The following is a 20,563-nucleotide window of genomic DNA, read 5'->3' as shown; positions in this document are numbered from 1 at the left end:
TTATGGTAATAATTGGTCTATCACAACTTTTAGACCAGTATTTCAGAAATATTTGAATTTTATTAGTGATGGCTGCAGGTCAGATGCGAATGTTGTAGTTTTTATTTGAGCATTTCCTGTCGTATTCTTCCTTTCATCTAGATATTAAAATGTCAATAACTTTTGAATTCCAAAAGTTGTTAAAGGCCAGTAATTTTCTTAATTAGATTTTTTTTTAATTAATGCCCTACAGAGGAACAAAAAGTACAGTAGAATACATAAAAAAAAAAAAGTTAAATTAGGTTAAATATAATACAGAGTACACATTTTATGAATATTATTAAATAGTATACATTTAACTACAAAATTTAAATTTGAAACAATTATTAACAAAAAATTACAAACGATTTATCATGTTATTTATATCATAGTTTTGTGTTATTATTCAAATGAAAAATATTATGATGCAGTGTATTTACTAAGTAAATATAAGACAAAATCATTTAGAATTAAAAAAAATATTATATTCATCATAACTTAAATGTTTTGCTTTTAATTAAACTAAGTTACAATGGCGCTCAACATTGATTATAAAATAATCTTACATATTCGATTGAAACGCAATACACTGTAGAAACTTCTTTTATACTTTTTTTAATTTTTTGTAAAGTCTACTTGATTAGAGGTTTATCGGCAATTTAAGTTGCTATAGACATTTGCATATAACGTATGAGTTTTAAAACTTAAGGGTTTAAGAATAATTAGAAGTAAGACAGAGTATATAAAGTACGAGTTTGACAAAGGAGAACACAAGGTAGGTGAAATGGGGAGGTCAGTGACAATAAACGAGGACGTGACTGGAGAAGTGGAAAGTTTTAAATATTTAGAGTCAGTTATGCACAAGAGCGGTGGTATTAACGAGGATGTAAGACATAGGATTAAGTGTGGAAAGTAAAAGTGGAGAGAAGTGCCGGCGGTCTTATGCGATAAAAAAATTTCAATGAGGCTGAAAGGTAAAATCTACAGGACTGTAGTGAGACTAGCTATGATGTATGGTTCAGAGTGTTCGGTGTTTGATAAGAAAGTAGAGCAGAGAAAAAAGTAGCAAAGATGAAAATGCTTAGATGGATGAGTGGAGTGACTAGAGAAGATAGGACAAGAAGTGAGCATATAAGATGGAGTATAGGTGTAGAGTCAATCGTGAATAAGATGAGAGAAAATAGACATAAATGGTTTGGTCATGTTATGAGAAGAAAAGAATTGGAAACTGTAAGAACAGCTGTAGAAATGAATGTTGAAGGAAGAAGAGGTAGAGGAAAACCAAAAAGAGATAGAGAGATGTTATTGAATGCGATATGAGGACAGCTGATGTGATATAGATGATGTAGTAGATCGTGTCAAGTGGAAGTAGGATAAGGATGGCCGAGACCATGTAGTTGGGATTAAGGCGAAGAAGAAAAAGAAGTATTAAAACTTAAATCAAATGATAAAATTATACCTAAATTATTTGCATTACTATCAATAAAATAAACTAGTTAATTATATATGTACTTTCTTTTAAAATATTCTTAAATAAATAAAATATGAAACACAACATTTTCACTAATGAAATGACCTCTTTTAAAAAAATAGATTCGCTATTGAGCAAAACACAATAAAATATATTGTTTTTATAATATATTATATTTTTTAATTAAATGCATATTTAAAGATATAATCTTAGTGCAATTATTTGGTCGAAAATATTTTTTTCATTTAGATTTGAAGTGAAAATATTTATCGAGTGAATTTACCAAGAATCTAATAACTAAAAATTTGATATCGTTTTCATATAAAATTCAGTAATTATGAGAATTATATTTAAAGAAAAAATATTATTAAAACATTGATATATATGTAAATATATATATATTCACTATATTTGTTATCATTAAATTTAAGTGACAGTGGGTAATGGTTCTTAATATTTTTATATTTTTACTTTTTTAATTACTGAAATACCTATTGCAAAGTTAATTTACAACTAATATCAATTGGTCATTTAAAATTTAAATTTAATAGAGCAAAAGAAACCTTGAAGAATTATGAAATTAAATATCATCTTATTACGATGGAAGCAGCATTACATTTTACAGACATAACTTAACTAAGAGTAAAATACATTACAAGATAGTAAGCGTAATGAATTTGATGAAAAGTTCAAACAACAAACGTTGTGTTTAACGAGTTTCACGATTGTGTTCATCATTACAGAACAGTTCATATGGCACAGAAATGTATGCATAATTAAAGTAAGATATTAAAATACATTACAGTATTATGATTCGGAGATGCGTTATAAGTCTATCTAAAAATCGAGTAAATTGAGTACACTCCAACATTAAATTATAGTGAATCATATTAAATTTGAAATAAATAAACATGGTGTACAGAAGTATTTAAATAATGAAGCAAGTTTTGTTTTATTTAACTAAATTGATTATTTCATCCGTGCAGTGAATTATTTTTTGACTATTTTCAATTATTTGGTCTTTTCTATTTCAATAATATGAAATTTTTTAATATGATTTGATTTTCATATTTTTAACGTGTGAACTCGTGAAACTCATAGAAAGGTTTTCAAATGTCAAATAGTTATAATTATAGACCACACAGAGAAATGTAATAAAAACGCCGTTCAGAAAAACGTTCGACTGTACAAAAACAAAATATTAATCATTTCTGACAGGTTCAAAACTTTTATCCAAAATCCAATGAGATAAGTTTATTTTCCGTTGTTGTTGAGTATCGATTGCCCGTACATTATAAGCAATGAAAGCATGCTGCCGAATTTCTAATGACAGAGCTGTTCTCTAATGACGAATTAAAATAGATGGGAATCGCATTGTAGGGTTTACAACAAAAGTTTATTTGCAATATTTATTTTATATACATTAAGAACCGTCCATTTAATACGTATTGAAGTGTTCAATTGTTAAAGTGTCTGTCATTTCTTATTTCCCATGACCATTAATCTTGTGAACACATATTCAGTTTATGGAAAAAAAAATCACGAATTACAATAGAGTTAATATTTATAATTGTTTTCCAATTGATACAACTTGATAATGGTGTTATTCTTTTTTAACAATAACAGTAATGATACAAATTTATATTATGAGTAATAAAAATTCGAACATAATAAAAGTGGATGTAAATTATAGTTGCGTATTTAGTAAAGAAATTTAAATATATGATAAATTAAAGCTTATATTACGTACTATAAATTAAAAAAATAAAAATGAGTCCTGGCGATTTATCTTATATGAGCAAATGATGACAGTCGAAGTTGAACAAAGGAGTTCATTTTGCATATTGCTTTTTGAATAATCCACTAATTTCATAAAATTAAACATTATCTACAGATTTGCTTCGAAGCGTTTCTTATAATAGTGATTTTAATCACTGTCAGATATTATCTATATTTGTCCAATATAATTATGCCACGTCATACTCTGTGCTACCGTTGTTTTTTTCGTTCAATAATGATTTTTTCATATAAATGTACATATTAAAATTTTATTTGTTTTTATGAACCATAACAAATACCAAGTTTACTGCAAGACAAAAAATTATTTATAAGGGTAGATTTTAGAAGGTATCATTTTATAGTAAAATAGGAACCTACTATAATTTTTTTACTATTAAATGAAGAATAGTCTATTCTTTGGATTAATATATTTTTAGTTATATACTAGAAGGGTGTTCGTTGATTAAGTTTTTATCTGTACGTTATGGTAATAATAGAGCGTCACTGGACACTACCCTGCTCTTCATCTTTTCAAATCTTTAATTGTTTATATCTCTAATAATGATAATACTAAACTAATTATTGACTAATAAAATTGTATTTATACCAATTTCTATTAAAAAGTTAAAAAAACAATAATATGATTCTATTTAACTTTCGAAATTTACCTCTAAAATCTGTCTTTAGAAATAATCATTTCTTAAAATAAACTTGATATTTATTAAGGATCATAAAAACAGATCATAATTATTCAATACATTTTAATGGAAAAGTCATTGTTTAAAGAAAAAAGTGGAGTAGTATTTTTAATAAATAACACTATATAATATAGTATAGGTAATTAATAAGGAAAAAACATTCATTTTTATGGAAAATATTGAATATTTAATTACAATGACATAAATATCATAATGAGGAAATCGTCCAGTAACATAATCTCAGAATTATTATATATTATATATTATTTTTAATAATTTAATAATTATTTGACTATGATTTAAAATAAATCTTTAGTCTAGTATTTATTTAATTCACAATAAATATTTACAAATAAGCATAAATAAATGCTTTGAGGAAATGAGTGTGATAATATAGATTTGATGAGAGGCTTTGGGTGATGTAATGTATTGTGTGGAATTTTTGGCGAGTTCATTAATAGTACGTTTTTTTTAGTCACTGTGAAGGGCAGTATTTATTATGTACCAGAGAACACCTATAATAAGTGTCATGGTTATTATTTGTTAATTGATAGACCTGAATAGGACGTATAATTGCTGGTTTAGCAGGGCCCCATATTTGTATTCCATACTGGTCTAATTATTGTTTTATTTATGAGAATTTTATTTTTTAGAAATTTTGTTCTTATAATTTGTTTCCTGTTGAACCGTTCTTCTATTATGGCTTGTTAATGTTTAGCGATTTTTATCAGTTTTCTATTTATAATTTGCTGTACAGCATACTGTAGTTGTCATTTCTTCATGACTAAGTTTTTATTGACAATTTTTGTTATCATATCTATCACTTACGATAGCAAGAATAAATCTGGGTTATAACTTATGGTCCATTAAAACAGATTATTGTTGTCTCCAGTATTATGAAAACCAAATTAATTATGAATTTATATTTTAAATCTAAATCTTTAAATAATTTTAAAACGCAAAAACACTTGATCGCATAAAAAAATTGTAAGTATAAAATTGTTAACAAATTTGTTTATTTCATATAATCTCAAACTAAAAATAGGAGTTTCTATTTTAAAGTTTAAGTTTTTTATCCCCAAAAGGATGAAATAAATAATTATTTAACAATATGTTATTGTAGAGCTTTTTCAGTCAGACAATATTTTTTTGTATCAAAATATTCAATAGTTTCTGAAAAAATGAATGTCTTGTCCTTAATTGATTACTCTGTATAAGCGTAGTATTCTATTTAGTTATGTGCACTTGATGTACATTTATTTAAGCTGCCTTAACCACAATACACTATTATTATTATTACTGTCATAGTAACTACTCAATCCTTAGTTTCACGTTTGTCAAGGATTAAAATTGTGACCAAATGTCTTTATTGTTTTCTTCTTGACGGTATTTGATAAATGTACCTCAAAATAAATAAGCGGAGTTCACATCGATCATTTACGTTATATTTGAGTTGACAACTAACATTTTGTCTTAAAACTAGAATATATTGTATTAAAAAAGAACATGCACGTGTAAATAAAATACGCTCTTTATACTACCAACTATATCTAATGATACCCTAGATTGGCCTCTAGAAAATTAATGTTTCTTCAACGGAAAGTATAGGCGTCTACGTAATTGAAACTTCTAAATTTATGACCAATAAACCGAATAAAATGTGGTCTCAATAAAGTATCTAAAATAGCTTCCTTCCTATTCCACAATTACCACTAAATTACACCTTGTAAATTACGACCATAATGATCACGAAAAAGATTAAATATGAATTACTCGCCCTAAGATATGTACCCACTATTATTATTGAACACACATTATTAAATCTTTATTTTGAGTTTTTGTTGTAATATTATTTCCAATTAAAAAAAATCCACGTAACAACTTGATATTTACCTTTTTTTATTTGAAAATTTAAGACGACGAATTTAGTTAAAACTATAATGATGTTTTTTTGTCCTCACTTACAATGGTTGTGTTTTGTTTGTTATTAAAGTTACAAAACAATTTTGATTCTGGAGTCATAAAAAAACTTTTTTGAACAAAAAACTTCAAAGATAACAATCATTAAACATAGATGTTCCGAATAGCATAGTAGTTTAATTTCATTTTACTGTTTCGTCCATAAAATAATTGTTATTATGAGCAAATTTTATGTCTTCTATAAAGAATTTATGTTTTATTACCACTGCACTAGAATTCAGACAAGTATTTCGGGGAAGTAGAGAAGTAAGTGATCGATTTATAACGAAAATAAGTTAATAAATTATATTTAATTTATAAAGAACATAAATTTCTGTATAGTATTTACTTTCAAAGAAAAATATTTGCAATCTTATTGTATCAAATTAGAAATAACGCAAATATTTGTGATAATATTTTGTACGCCATAATTAATATTTTCAGGTTCTTAAAGGATATTAGTTGTCTTTAAATCAATTGAAATTCTTATTTTTAATATTTCCGTTATCATACCCACTTGACCACCATATACTACATTATATCATGACTATTTGTTGACTTAGTGAAAGAATATCATTCACCTTGCCTCATATTTAAGAATTTATCAATTACATTATAACATTATTTTGTTAGTGTTTACTACAATAGAAACTCAAGAGAACAAATAAATACTTACCGTTTATAAGCAGCGTGACTACAATAATATTGCCAACCATGTCCGTAAAGTACGTGTCTTTTGACAGCATAATATTACAAAATACTTTTCAGAAATATGAAGCAAATGTTATACATTGTGTTCTTCAATTGGACTGTAACATAAAACACAAATATAGTCAACATTTTATTTAAAAAAACGACATCAAATATTTCTACGAAAATTATACAATAAGTGCGTTCTATATTTTATTTTTATAAATTATAGTTAGAAAAATGATTTCGATTTGTTTAAGTATTAGCTTAAGAATAACACATAATTTGCTTTATTATTTTATTAAATACAATATTTTCGACGTACAATTAACTATTCGGCGAATTTATTAATGAATAAAATTTATTATATTAATTTTATTAACAGTGGACAGCTAATAGAAATATGATATTTTATTCTTATAAAATGAGTTGACAGACACAGGTTAAATAAAATTGTATAGTGCCTACCCTATGTGTAAAATTCATAACATCACTCTCTGTGATCGTTAAATAAATTATTAAAGTTAATTTAACACAATAACGTCTCACATTTTTCATTGTTTTATACTTATTTGCGATTTTCAAAATAGTTAGGTATACATTCAACTTCCTCTAGATATTATCAGTTCGATTTTCATAAATGCAATGTCTATTTAAACACATAAATATAATATCTATTTGCAATCCAATAATTTCTATGGCGGAGCAACTAATATGAAGATAATCTCAGTATAAAAATAATTGAGCATCTCTTTTTTAATCCCAATAAATATAATTGACTGATTGAAATAGTAAATAGTCAACATATACATATATTAAGTTTTTGAAGCCGTTGTAATCAAATTGTCATATTATTAATAAATATAATAATGATCATTGAAATCTATGTAAAATTCCGTAATATCAAAGTAATAAAGATTTGATCTCGCATAGAAAATTTGATAAGAACTTCATATTTTCAAAATTACTCAACTTGGCATTTGATGGTCCTGTTATGTTACAATGTAGTTGACAGATATTATTTTATAATATCACAAAAATATAAATAAAATCTAGGTAACCTCTGTCATAGCGATATAGAGCCACTATGATTAATGCATATAAAATAGTCAAATTTAATAAAATGTTTTACCAAAAAATGTTTAAAAAATATTCCTATGTACTATGACCATAGTGTTTATCATAAATATATTTGTTAATAATTATTTTAATTGTAAGGAAGTCATAGATTATTTGTAGAGTAAAATATTTGAAATTTCTCTACTCACTATGTAAATTTCATTTTCAAATGGTTTACTTTATATAAATTAGAGAATATTAAATATATCTCTAATAGATGTTTTATGCTTCTAAAATATTTATAGACTTGAGTTGGATTAGTTGAAGTTCAGAAACATATTTAAAATAATTGATTTTCTTTAAAAATTAAGAACTAAATGGCTACGTTTTTCATGGTAAAAAAAATATAAAAGCTTTTATATTTAAACTAGATAGAATAATTTATATAGCTTAAATAGACAATTAAAGAATTTTATAGAAAGTTCTTTATTCCAATCGTAAATGTCCGTTCTAGCGACATAAATTATAAAAAACGGTAGCACATTAGGGTCGTTGCACAGTGTGAGCGTGGCATAGTTGGGACTAGTATAGATGATATCTAACAGTGATTAAAATTACTATCATAAAAAAAGCTTCGATGTAAATCTGTAGATAGTGTATAATTTTAAGGAATTGGGGGATTAAACAAAAAGCAAAATTCTAACTCTAAAAGAATTAAGGGAAAAACTGAAAATTGCCACAATTTGTGTGTAAAAATTGTTATTTTTAAATCCCTCTGTGGTCCGGTCAAATGTTATATTTTCAAAAAATGTATATAAAATGAAAGAAGTAAACATTTTTCTTTATAGTTATAGTAATTTAAAGTTGAAAAATTTAAATCTGAAATCGTAAATTTTAACACCAAAATTGCATGTTTTTTAACTACGGCAACCATTTGCACATGGAAGACAAGTCGTCGGGACAATTTTTTTTTTTTAACTTATAGTGCATAAAATTATCTTTATTATAACATATGTTTGAAGCTCGTAGTATTTCCGGAACATTTTCAAAACTTAAGTAGAAATAGTTAAATTTTTGTGCAGAAGTTTCTGTATTTTTTGCTGTAAATTTTGAATTTCCTTCTGTGGGTAGGTAAAGGATCAAAGTTTCAAAAAATTTATATCAAATGAAAGAAAATATCTAAGGATTCAATATAACAAGTAATTGTTTTAAATTGTTCATTTTTCAATAAGTTATGGCAATTAAAAAAAAAAAAAACCCGGTTAGGTGAGAACTGAGAAAATGTGGTGACAGACACAAATAAAAAAACATCATAGTAAAACCAATTCCTTCTTAGCTTCGCATCGAAACTAAAATAAAAAATGAAAAAAATGTCGAAATTTATCGATTTCAAAAATTGTAATTTTTGGGGGATTTGCACTATTTATAGAGAACGAGGTTAAAAATTTCAATTTTTGAGGATGATGTCTTCAACTAGATACAATTTGTGATCTTTTGATGTATCGTTTAGAAAATCGGTCTAGTGGGAGCTAAGAAAAAGTAGTGACCGAAAAAAAAAAAAAAAAAAAAAACTAGTTTTATAAACAAATTTAAACTAAATAAATAAACTCATCATGAATAAATTCAACATTATTTACTAATTTTTTTTGGATAATGTATGTATAATATATAAGATAATAAAATTAATTTATACAATTTTCTAAACAATTAGAATTTATATTCTAAGTGTTCATTCAGTCTCAGTATAATATAAGATATAATACAACTTTTTATATTTTTATAAAAGAAATATTTAGGTTTACACTTTATTTATTGTAATCCATCTTTGAAAACCATTGTCAATTTACTTAAAGCAAAACTAGTAAAATATATACTATAACATTTAAGAGACAAAATATTTCCAAAACATAATTATATAACCAAAATATATAGTATGTTATATCCAAAAACTCTATGAAAAGAACTCGAATAGATCTCCAATCTACAGAAGTGTAATAATGTTACTATACAAGAAACAAGAGACCTTACTAGAGGTAGGAGAACATAGTGCAACAGCAAAAATTAGAAGAGGGGTAAGACAAGGTTGTTCCTTATCACCTTATCTGTTCAATTTATTTGTAGAAGAAATCATAGACAAGTATAAGAGAAACTCTAAAGGAATAAGCATAAATGGAGAAAAGATACATTGTATACGATTTGCAGATGATATTGCTTTAGTGTCTGAATCGGAAAAAGACATGCAAAAATCTCTAACCACCCTCACTAAAATATTGCAGGAGTATCAAATGAAAATAAATGCAAATAAAACAAAGTCAATGGTGGTGACTAAAGCAAAAGAAATTCCTTTAGTGAGATTGGAAATAGATAATAACTTAATTGAGCAGGTTCAACAATTTAAGTATCTAGGAAGTACGATTACTAGCGATGGTAGATGTTCAATAGAAATTAGACAAAGAATAGCTATGGCAAAGAGAGCATTTATGCGAAAACGGCAGCTACTTACAAACAAAAAACTCAATATAAAAATGAGAAAAAATTTTGTCAAATGCTATGTATGGAGCGTACTACTATATGGCTGTGAAACATGGACCATCAATGGACAAGACAAGAAGAAGTTGGAAGCTATGGAAATGTGGACATGGAGAAGGTTGCTGAAAGTCAGCTGGACAGAAATGAAAAGTAACGTAGATGTATTAAACCAAGTAGGGGAAAAAAGAATTCTGTTAAACGTCATAAAAGAAAGAAGTGGAAAAATGTTCGGTCACCTATTAAGGCACAATTCGTTTATAACAAATATATTTGAAGGGCGAATAAATGGACACAAAGGTAGAGGTAGACCGAGGAAAGCATATATAGAAGAAATGATAAGACAAGCTGACTGTAGTCGATACATAGACATGAAAAGACTGGCTTTTAACAGAAAAGAATGGAGATCCAGATTTGCAACGACAAGGCAAGGCCTTTAGTAGAGAAGAAGAAATCCAAAAATATAAAATATCTTTGAACATAGTAGTACTACTTAAAACATAAAAAATTCTTATTAAAACATAAAAACAAGCCATAGAAATGCATGAATCTTAAGAAGCCATAGAAATGTATGAATATTAAGAAGCCATAGAAATGCATAAATATCAAGAAGCCATAAAAATGCATGAATCTTAAGAAGCCATAGAAATGCGTGAATATTAAGAAGCCATAAAAATGTAGTATGACATTTTTTTTGTAATGCTAAAACTATGATCTCAATATAACAAATATTGTTACATTTTTTTTAAAAATTGGAAAAATAACTTTTATATTACCTTTAATAAAATTATTTATCGAATGGAATCGATAATTTATAATATATCTTCTTCTTCTTACTCGCTTTAATCCATTTCATTAGTGAAAATTTTGTGTTTCATATTTTACTTATTTAAGAATATTTTATAAGAAAGTACATATATAATTAACTAGTTTATTTTATTGATAGTAATGCAAATAATTTAGGTATAATTTTATCATTTGATTTAAGTTTTAATACTTCTTTTTCTTCTTCGCCTTAATCCCAACTACATGGTCTCGGCCACCCTTATCCTACTTCCACTTGACACTATCTACTACATCATCTATGTCACATGTATGTCATATGTCATATACATATGTCCTCATATCGCATTCAATAACATCTCTCTATCTCTTTTTTGGTTTTCCTCTACCTCTTCTTCCTTCAACATTCATTTCTACAGCTGTTCTTACAGTTTCCAATTCTTTTCTTCTCATAACATGACCAAACCATTTATGTCTATTTTCTCTCATCTTATTCACGATTGACTCTACACCTATACTCCATCTTATATGCTCACTTCTTGTCCTATCTTCTCTAGTCACTCCACTCATCCATCTAAGCATTCTCATCTTTGCTACTTTTTTCTCTGCTCTACTTTCTTATCAAACACCGAACACTCTGAACCATACATCATAGCTAGTCTCACTACAGTCCTGTAGATTTTACCTTTCAGCCTCATTGAAATTTTTTTATCGCATAAGACCGCCGGCACTTCTCTCCACTTTTACTTTCCACACTTAATCCTATGTCTTACATCCTCGTTAATACCACCGCTCTTGTGCATAACTGACTCTAAATATTTAAAACTTTCCACTTCTCCAGTCACGTCCTCGTTTATTGTCACTGACCTCCCCATTTCACCTACCTTGTGTTCTCCTTTGTCAAACTCGTACTCTATATACTCTCTCTTACTCCTATTTATTCTTAAAACCCTATTCTTCAAGAGCTGATCTCCACACCTCTAGCCTTTGATTAATTTCCTCCATATTTTCTCCTATAAACACTATATCGTCAGCAATCAACATGCACAACAGCACCCCTCTTTGTATTTCTCTAGTAATTTTATCCATCATTATAGATAATAAGTAAGGGCTTAAAGCAGAACCTTAATGCACTCCTACTCTTACTCTAAAACCTTCTGTTATTCCTCCCACACTTTTTATCCTAGTACAAGTGCCATCATACATATCCTCTATTTTATTAATATACCTTTTCGGGACTCCTTTTTTCATTAATGCCCACTTTAGAACCTTTCTTGGTACTCTATCATACGCTTTCTCCAAATCTATAAATACCATACCATAAAATTTATTAACATATTAAAATTATTTTATAGTATAAAAAAGTAATAATGAAAAATTACGCTATAATCATTATGCATTTTGTTTTCAGCAATAAAAATGTAATGAAGCGTAAATGACTAATAAAAAATATGTCAGCATTAATATTCGATGAAATTTAGGTGCAAATTTGCATAAATATTGACAAATTGTTTGTTTTGAAATATTCACGTTAAACATCACTTGTGTGTTGAATATTAAATTGTAAATTGATATCTGACTATTATCAAAATTAAAATACAAATATATTTTATATACGTNTTGATATCTGACTATTATCAAAATTAAAATACAAATATATTTTAAATACGTATGTACTTAGTATTGATAAGAAATATTAAGATTTAATTATAAAAAAATTAAAGATTAAAACATAAATATACATACAATTTAAATTCCCAAAAGGACTATTTTTAGATAGAGAATTTTTCAAACTTAATTACGGTAATATTTTTTAAAAGCTACAAAAATAAAATAAATGTAGAAGACAAATGTATTATGTATTCACGTCTGTATTTTATAATTAAATTTTCATATATATTTTGGTATACATAGTGTGTTCTTTTAGCACCAGCCATTAGAAATATTTTAAAATAATAATTTTATTAAGAAAATTACTTTTGACATTTTTTAGTTTTATATATTTCTCTATTTATAGGTCATTGGTTGCTTTTTAATTTTCTCTTTTTATCTGAAAAGGGTATAAACTTTATTTTTTAAATAACAACATATTAAATTTGCATATAAAATAAAAAACAATCTAATTAAGAAAATGACTTGATGATTATAACTTTTGGTCCAGCCCTTCAAAAGTTATTAACATTTTTATGTAAAGTTAGCAGGAAAGATGCGGTCAAAAAATGTCTAATGATAAATATTATCATATCTACTCTTGTCCGTACTTAAAGATATTCATAACTTCCATAATAATGGGTCAAATTTGTCATTGGCTAATCATTTTCTTAATAAAATCAATAAAATTTTTATTTTATAAGCAAGTTTAATATGTATGTTGTTATTCAAAAAATAAAGTTGACATTCTTTTAAGATAAAAGGGAAAAATTTAATTAACTAATAACCAATAAATTGAGAAATATATGAAACAAAAAAAAATATCACAAGTAATTTTCTTTATAAAATATTGTTTTAAGAGATATCAAGTGGCTTAAGTTAAAATTTTATTTATGAAATTTAATCATCAAATTTAAACCTTGTGTAATTTCAATCACTATTTAATGATTCAAATAAACCTTCTAAAATGTTCAAAAGTCAACATATTTCAGAAAATTGTTGAAAATAACTTTAATGTAAATTTTAGTTGTTGAAAGTGTACTCTAATGATTGATCAAAATAATTTTGAAAAATATATGTAATTTCTCCTGTACAATTAGGCGTCATATTCTGTTATTTTTACACATTTTGATCGAAATTTTTTTATCATAAAATGACATATTGGATACTTCTAGTCATCTAATTATGATTTTTACATTATATTCTAATAGAGATGTGATATTTGAAAAATCTTTAAAAGTAACTTACGATAGAATTTTTTAGAAAAGAATTGTTAGGGAGAACTAATTTTTGGAAATATTAATAGTCTTTAATGGTTTTCAAAATTTTTGCGTGGCAATCATTTTATTCTTAGAGTTTAATGATTTAACGATTAATTTCATGTAGTAGTCATGATTTCTTTAAAAAATTTTATATTGAGACAACTTATTAGTAAATAAGTCGTATTTTATTATTAAAGTTAAAAATTTTATTATCTTTAACAGCCTCGATTAACTTATCTATTGTATAAATCTTTCATCGACAATTTTACTAATTCCAAAATAGTTTGCCATAGTGTCAATATTATTCTATCTGAGATTAATCAAAGATAATAAATAAACCCAGTGATATTTTAAATGTAAATTCTAAACGTTTTTGCTTGTATAGATGAGTAAGTGTACTTCATTCTATGTTATTTTACTATATCAGATTTTAAATATGACATAATATTGTTAATATTATTGTGATATTTCGAAATATTTGAAATTTCAAACATTGTCTAATTCAAACCTTTTAACGTGTTGTTAGCTTCGGCTTAATTATTCTGAGTTCTGTAGAACTCATTTTTTAAAATGTTTATTAGTAAATTTTGAACAAAAGTTTATCACATTATTAGTAAAATATTTAAAAACGTACAGTATTTATACTTTTTTGGTAAAATGAACAGTGTTTTTATAGCCTATTAGCTTTTTAGTAATCATTTAAAACAACATTATTTATAAAAACTTCGTACAGTGATATTTTTTAATTTATTCAGTTTGTCAAATAATTGTTTTAAACTACTTTAAAATAATAAATATTTTGGTAGAAAACATAATTTTAATATTTAAAGTTCTTTGTTATAATTTTCATGTTTTATTTAATTTATTATTATTTATAGTTTATTTTATTTCTAAGCTTAAGATAAAAAAAAATTATTAATTTTCAGCTTCATAAATATTAATTTTTAATATTATTTAAAGAATTTATTACTTAATATTTATAAAATAATTTTTAAATACTGCAATATTTGTTCTACAATATTTTCTTGTTTTAAGAGATAATGACTTTATGACTTTGAAATTCACATACATTAAAAAAATATTTTTCTTTGAAAAGAAAGTTTTATGGTCTACATAAATGTAAGAAAAATTCAATAAAATGTATTCGTGATTATTACAAAATTATTTTTATGACTATTTGCGGAGGTTAAATGTAAAATATTTCTTCTTTTACTTGATTTGTGTATGTTTTTATGTTGCTACAAGAGTGATTTTGGGAACGGTCTCGATTATCAAAAATGTTGTTCAATTCTATTTGAACATTTTCCCCGATATGAGCGATGTTGAATGGAAATATTATCATCTGTCCTACGCATTGTAAAAGTTTTTCAGCATCAAATAGCAATTATTCATAAGAAATAAATAAACGACATGTTGTTATATTTATAATGTACGTTATGTACAACAGCGTTACATAAATCCATGAATAGAAACAAATTTATATTGATGTCCGACGTCACCGAATCGAATTTTCCACCCAAAGCACATAATTTGTTTTTTGCTTTTCCGTATCGTCATACGCATTGCTCATATTTTGACACGTTCACAACGTCCGAGTTGCGGTCGACCGCACTGCCCGCAACTGTCTGATATTTTCCGGATGGTCTATCCTCGTCTATCTACAATTATTCATTCTTAGCCAAAGCTGCACACGAGGTATTGTGTTATTATTTATTGGTACCGTACGCTCGAACCACAACAGCAGTTCAGTCGCTCCGTTTGGTTTGATTCGTGGCCAAATCGGCATCTCTGGGGCACAACCTTAAATAATAACACTATTCATTTGGTTGCGAAACACATCGTGTATTTTAGCAATCTAAAGGATTCCAAGAAAATGAAGATGAAAAAAAGGAACCCCCTCTTCCTTTTCCTCCCTTCGGCATGCCGTTTTACGCGGAAGTCTCATCTGTCCGTCGACGCGGCTTGTCGTTACCAAACATTTTATAGCGGCGCCAAAGCGTCTGTTGTTATTGTTGTTGCCTTTTTTTATGTTTTCGCGGTAGTAACATTGGTATAGACGCTCAGACAGTACAGGCAAAACAGAGGCGTTTCCTTTACACATCAATAATAACAGTAATAATAATAATAACCATTCCAAAAATGGTCGTTATTTTAATGAGAGTTGCAGGATAAATGCGCGGATGTCGAACACTACTTTTTGTTCTTGTACATTTATGTTGACTTAAAATAAAAATAAATACCCAATGGACAACAGCTATCAACTAATATCCATGAATAACTTTTCCGGACATTTCGTGTAAATACCATGTTGAACTTTGGATAATTAAGAATTATAATTAAGATAATTACTTTGGATAAAAATCGTTTGAACTCTAGTTAAGAATAGTGTATAATTAATTATTGATATGACCATTTTGGCTCAACGGAATTAATAACACACGAACTCTTTGCAAAAGTAACATCTAACTTAAAATAAAGTATACTAAAAATGTTTAAAAATAATGAACAAACTTATTTCTGTTCATCTTAAAAAAAAAAGACAGAAGGTACAATTGAAAAATAATGACCTCTTCAATATTTTTGTATGTTTGTTTATAGTTCTTTTGTTGGACGCGTGAAACGTTTGACGTATGAAGAAACTTGTATTTTCTTATTTTTATATCATTATATTTCTTTTCATTCATATTGTATTAATATGACGTAACAATACGTTATATTGTTTTTTTAATCGAAATTATTGCACAGTTTTTGGATATTATTATAAAAACATTGTCTATTATTTATTGATACAACTTCTAACGATCAATAAGCAAATAAAAAATAAATCATTAAAAAATGATTAAATACGTTATTTTTTTTAGAAAAAAAAAATAGCAGCATTAAATTGCCACATTGTTATTTGATTTCACACACCAAGCAGTGTCATCTGCAGCATTACAATACGCAGAACTGTAGCTCATATTTTTTTTTAACGATGTAATAATTATTGCAGCCTGTCATCCTGTTTAATAGAACCGCAAAATTAATTTATTTCCATATGCATAGCATTTATATTAAATACCAATAAGTTTATTTCATTTCTTATGAAAATTTCAATTTTAATTCACTAACTATTTCACGAAATTTAATTTATATTTATTTCATCCAATGAGTTACACACATTTTTTTTTACTCGATATTTATATTCTTACTAAATCAATCATTTAAAAAGTTAGTATTCTTTTTTTAAGAATACTTTATAAAAGCTATTTATTCGATTTAAAACTCTATAGAAAAAGTAAACATTAGGTACTAAGAAATATTTATTGAATTGCTACATTCTGGAAAATTCTTTTTCAAATTTTAATTTAACTCAAAATTTTTTTTGCCATTTTAAACGAGTTTTAAGCATTACTTTAACAAAAATTTCACTCATTGTAAACTATATCTTTTTACGTGACGTAATAATAATGTATTATTATGAACTAGAAATAATATTTCTTTCAAATAAAATAATTATTAAAATTTAATTAATTAAATTATAAAAACAAATTATAAAGATCAAACAAATCTATTCTAATTTTTATCCTACAAATTTATTAAAATAAATACAATTTTATCCGTATAAAGTCGTCAATGGAAAATTATTTTTATTTTTTTAATTAGTATTTATATTTCCTGAGTTGCGTGATATTATGAATATTCATATATATATATATATACACACGATTGAATACGAATACAAAAAATGGTAAAATGACATGTTTTATCCAGCCTTATTAGGCGTGATGTTTAATTAAAAGATTACTTTTAAAATGGTTGGATGAGCTTTTACAGCTCAAAGTAAAACAGTAGAAATATATTTTAAAAACAATAAGTTATATTAAATAAAATATTTATTTATAAATTTTAAATGTATAAAATAACTCTTTGTTAAAATTGTTTTCTGATATTTTAAAAGTCATTGAATAAAGAAAACTTTTGTGGCAAACTTAATATCAAATTGTCACGCTTTAATAATATTTTGTTAGTATCTTAAGTTCAGTATAAGTTTTACTATGATTCTAAGTATGAGAAAATAGTTTTTAATTACAAGAACCATAAAAACAAACAAAATCTAGTAGTAAAAAAACAAAAATTCAGTTCAGTTATATTAAGTGGTGGTAATAAAGTTGCGGATAAATATTTAGTATTATAACAATTATTATTGTAGTATTAAATTATCAATAACCTTATATGCTTGTAATTATTTTTAAAAGGTCCTCGTTTCAGCATGTTTTTGAAATGAGAATAATATTACTTTAAAAACTACTATTCTGTTTGTAAAACAAAAAATATATTTTATCGTCAATAGAAATATGGAACATTTCAGTCAAAAATATTCTGACGGCATTCAGTTAATAATTCAATTACTCATTAAATTCGGCTATATTTTCGACAATTTACTGTCAAAATAAAAATTCTACTTTGCTGTAACTTGTCAGGGTTTTCTACGCCGTCATTATTTTGTCTAAAATTACTATCATTTATATCACGTTCACTTTTAAATGATACAACTTGTGGTAGATAAGACAAGAAAACTGACAAAACCCAGTGCAACAAAATCAACCACTAGGAATATAAAAAGGCCTGACGCATTTTCGACTGAATAATGGAAACTACCTAAAAGGACGTGAACAATTCTTTTAATAGACTATAAAAACAACAAATATATACTGATGAAAATAGATTGACACTTTAATTTAAAACACATTTTTAATTAATCAGCATAAAACTATAGTAATTTTTACACAATGTCTACTATATGAACAACAGTGTGGTATACCCTAAAATCTAATTTAACAATTATTATTAGAGTATTAATTAAACGATCATATACAGAGTGATTGTTAAATATGTTTTTAAGGTTACCGTAGTTCTAATTAACTTATTAATGGCTTGATTAAAAGTATTATTGCAAAATTTATATATTATAAAATAATTTCAAATATCAAAAAATCATTTATCATGCGGCTGATCTGCGTCAGAGGACCACAGTTTATATAAGAGGAAAAATAGAATTGGGCTCTGTACAATAGGTCATTTGATAAATGTTGTTACAAATACCATAAAAATAATTTAAAATGTATTTATATAATTTTAATTCATAAAACCATCGAAATACATTTTACGGTAAAAGTTTCTTTTTGGTAATTACATTAACATTTCTAGAAAGTTAACTCGAATTATTATTGACATTATTTTAAAGTTACCATTTATGCCTAGCTTTTATGTTAATAAATATTTTGCACAAGAAACAAAAAAGTTGGTTTAAATTACAAACTCAGCTAAACAAAAGTAATTATGATAAAGTGAACAAAGTTGTAATGCATAATCGGCAAGTAAAATTTAATATTTCAGTGAGATAGATATAATGTAAAATAAGTTATTTATATTCGAACAAATTTTAAATATGTAAACAAGGTTACTTTTTTACTGAACAGTATAAAAATAAATTTTAAATTAAATAAGTTTCCGAATTCTTCGAAATTAAAAAAAACTCAAAAGTGATGTCATTGACTTTTTAAACTCCAAATCATCCATCCAATTTATAGTACAAGTATAATATAGCATAAATGATTGAACTTTGATATAATTCAGTTGAATTCCAAAGTTAAATATATAAGTTTTACATTTTTTTAAAATTTATTCAAATAATTATTATAGTAATAAAAATAAAATGTTACATAAATCAAGACATTGGTAATTAAAGTTTAGGTACACAAACTATCGACAAATAATACAAAAATGTATTGTATATAAAAATATTTCAATGATTTTTAAAATTTTATTTTTTAATTATGTATATTTTGGTCTTAACTTTTTTAGATAAAATTATATTTATTACATGAAATAAAAATTTTTATTTTTCATTTGAAAAAAAGAATTAAAAATTTTCACTCTAACACAGAACAAAAAAAACGAAAGTCATTTATTATTAATAGAAATGTATACTTAAACCATGATAAAGTATGTATTTTCGTTACTTGTAAGTTTTCACCATTATGATCTTCTGTATGAGTTCAGTAATTCGCCACTGTCTTCAGGAAAGTGTTGTATTTTAGCGAGTGATTGTTATAATGATACGCATAAAAAATATTTGGAACTACTCCCTAGAACTGGTATCTTTCGAAAGTATTAACTGTACATAAAAACGAGTGCTATCAAAATATTTCCCTCATAAAAAATAAACTCGAATTATGCTTTTACGCTTACTTAATAGTTGGCATACTGTACAATTTACATAAAAAGGCAAACATTTTAAAAACTTAGAAGGTGGTAAGTTTTTCTCATAAATTATTCTGGTAATTTTTAAATTATACCTTCATTTTTTAGAATGGTTTTTAATTTATTTAAAAAGTTTTATAACAGTCTATTTCATATGAGTACATTTATTGCGGTCAAAACGTGTTATCTATTTTATCAAGTGCTAGCAATAACTATTTACAGCAATACGACGAGAAACTTTTTAGTTTTGTGTGTTATCGTATAAACATTTTCTAAACAATATAAAGATTTATCATTTATGAAAATGAAGCCATTACAAAATATGTATGATAAGGTTTTGCTTCTTTTGTCACAATTTGTTGATCACTGTAAAGATGTCAACAGTAAACATACAGAATAAAATATTGCATTCGTTTCACAAT

The 20,563-nt window shown here is 25.7% G+C and overlaps 1 protein-coding gene across 1 annotated transcript in view; it reads right to left on the bottom strand.

Moving 5' to 3' along the window:
- The window catches only part of LOC126896856 (zwei Ig domain protein zig-8-like), a 122,456-nt gene that overhangs the window by 97,826 nt on the left and 4,067 nt on the right, over positions 1-20,563 (bottom strand). Inside the window, exon 2 of the mRNA XM_050669989.1 lies at positions 6,602-6,734. Coding sequence (XP_050525946.1) covers positions 6,602-6,671 — 70 coding nt within the window. The 5' untranslated portion in view covers positions 6,672-6,734. The remainder of the gene's footprint in view (positions 1-6,601; positions 6,735-20,563) is intronic.

The sequence above is a fragment of the Daktulosphaira vitifoliae genome, unplaced genomic scaffold, assembly GCF_025091365.1.
Source record: "Daktulosphaira vitifoliae isolate Bord-2020 unplaced genomic scaffold, ASM2509136v1 Scaffold_1, whole genome shotgun sequence".
In the NCBI taxonomy this organism is placed as follows: domain Eukaryota; kingdom Metazoa; phylum Arthropoda; class Insecta; order Hemiptera; family Phylloxeridae; genus Daktulosphaira; species Daktulosphaira vitifoliae.
Note: the sequence above shows the minus strand (reverse complement) of the source record. Positions and strands in the feature narration are given on the sequence as shown.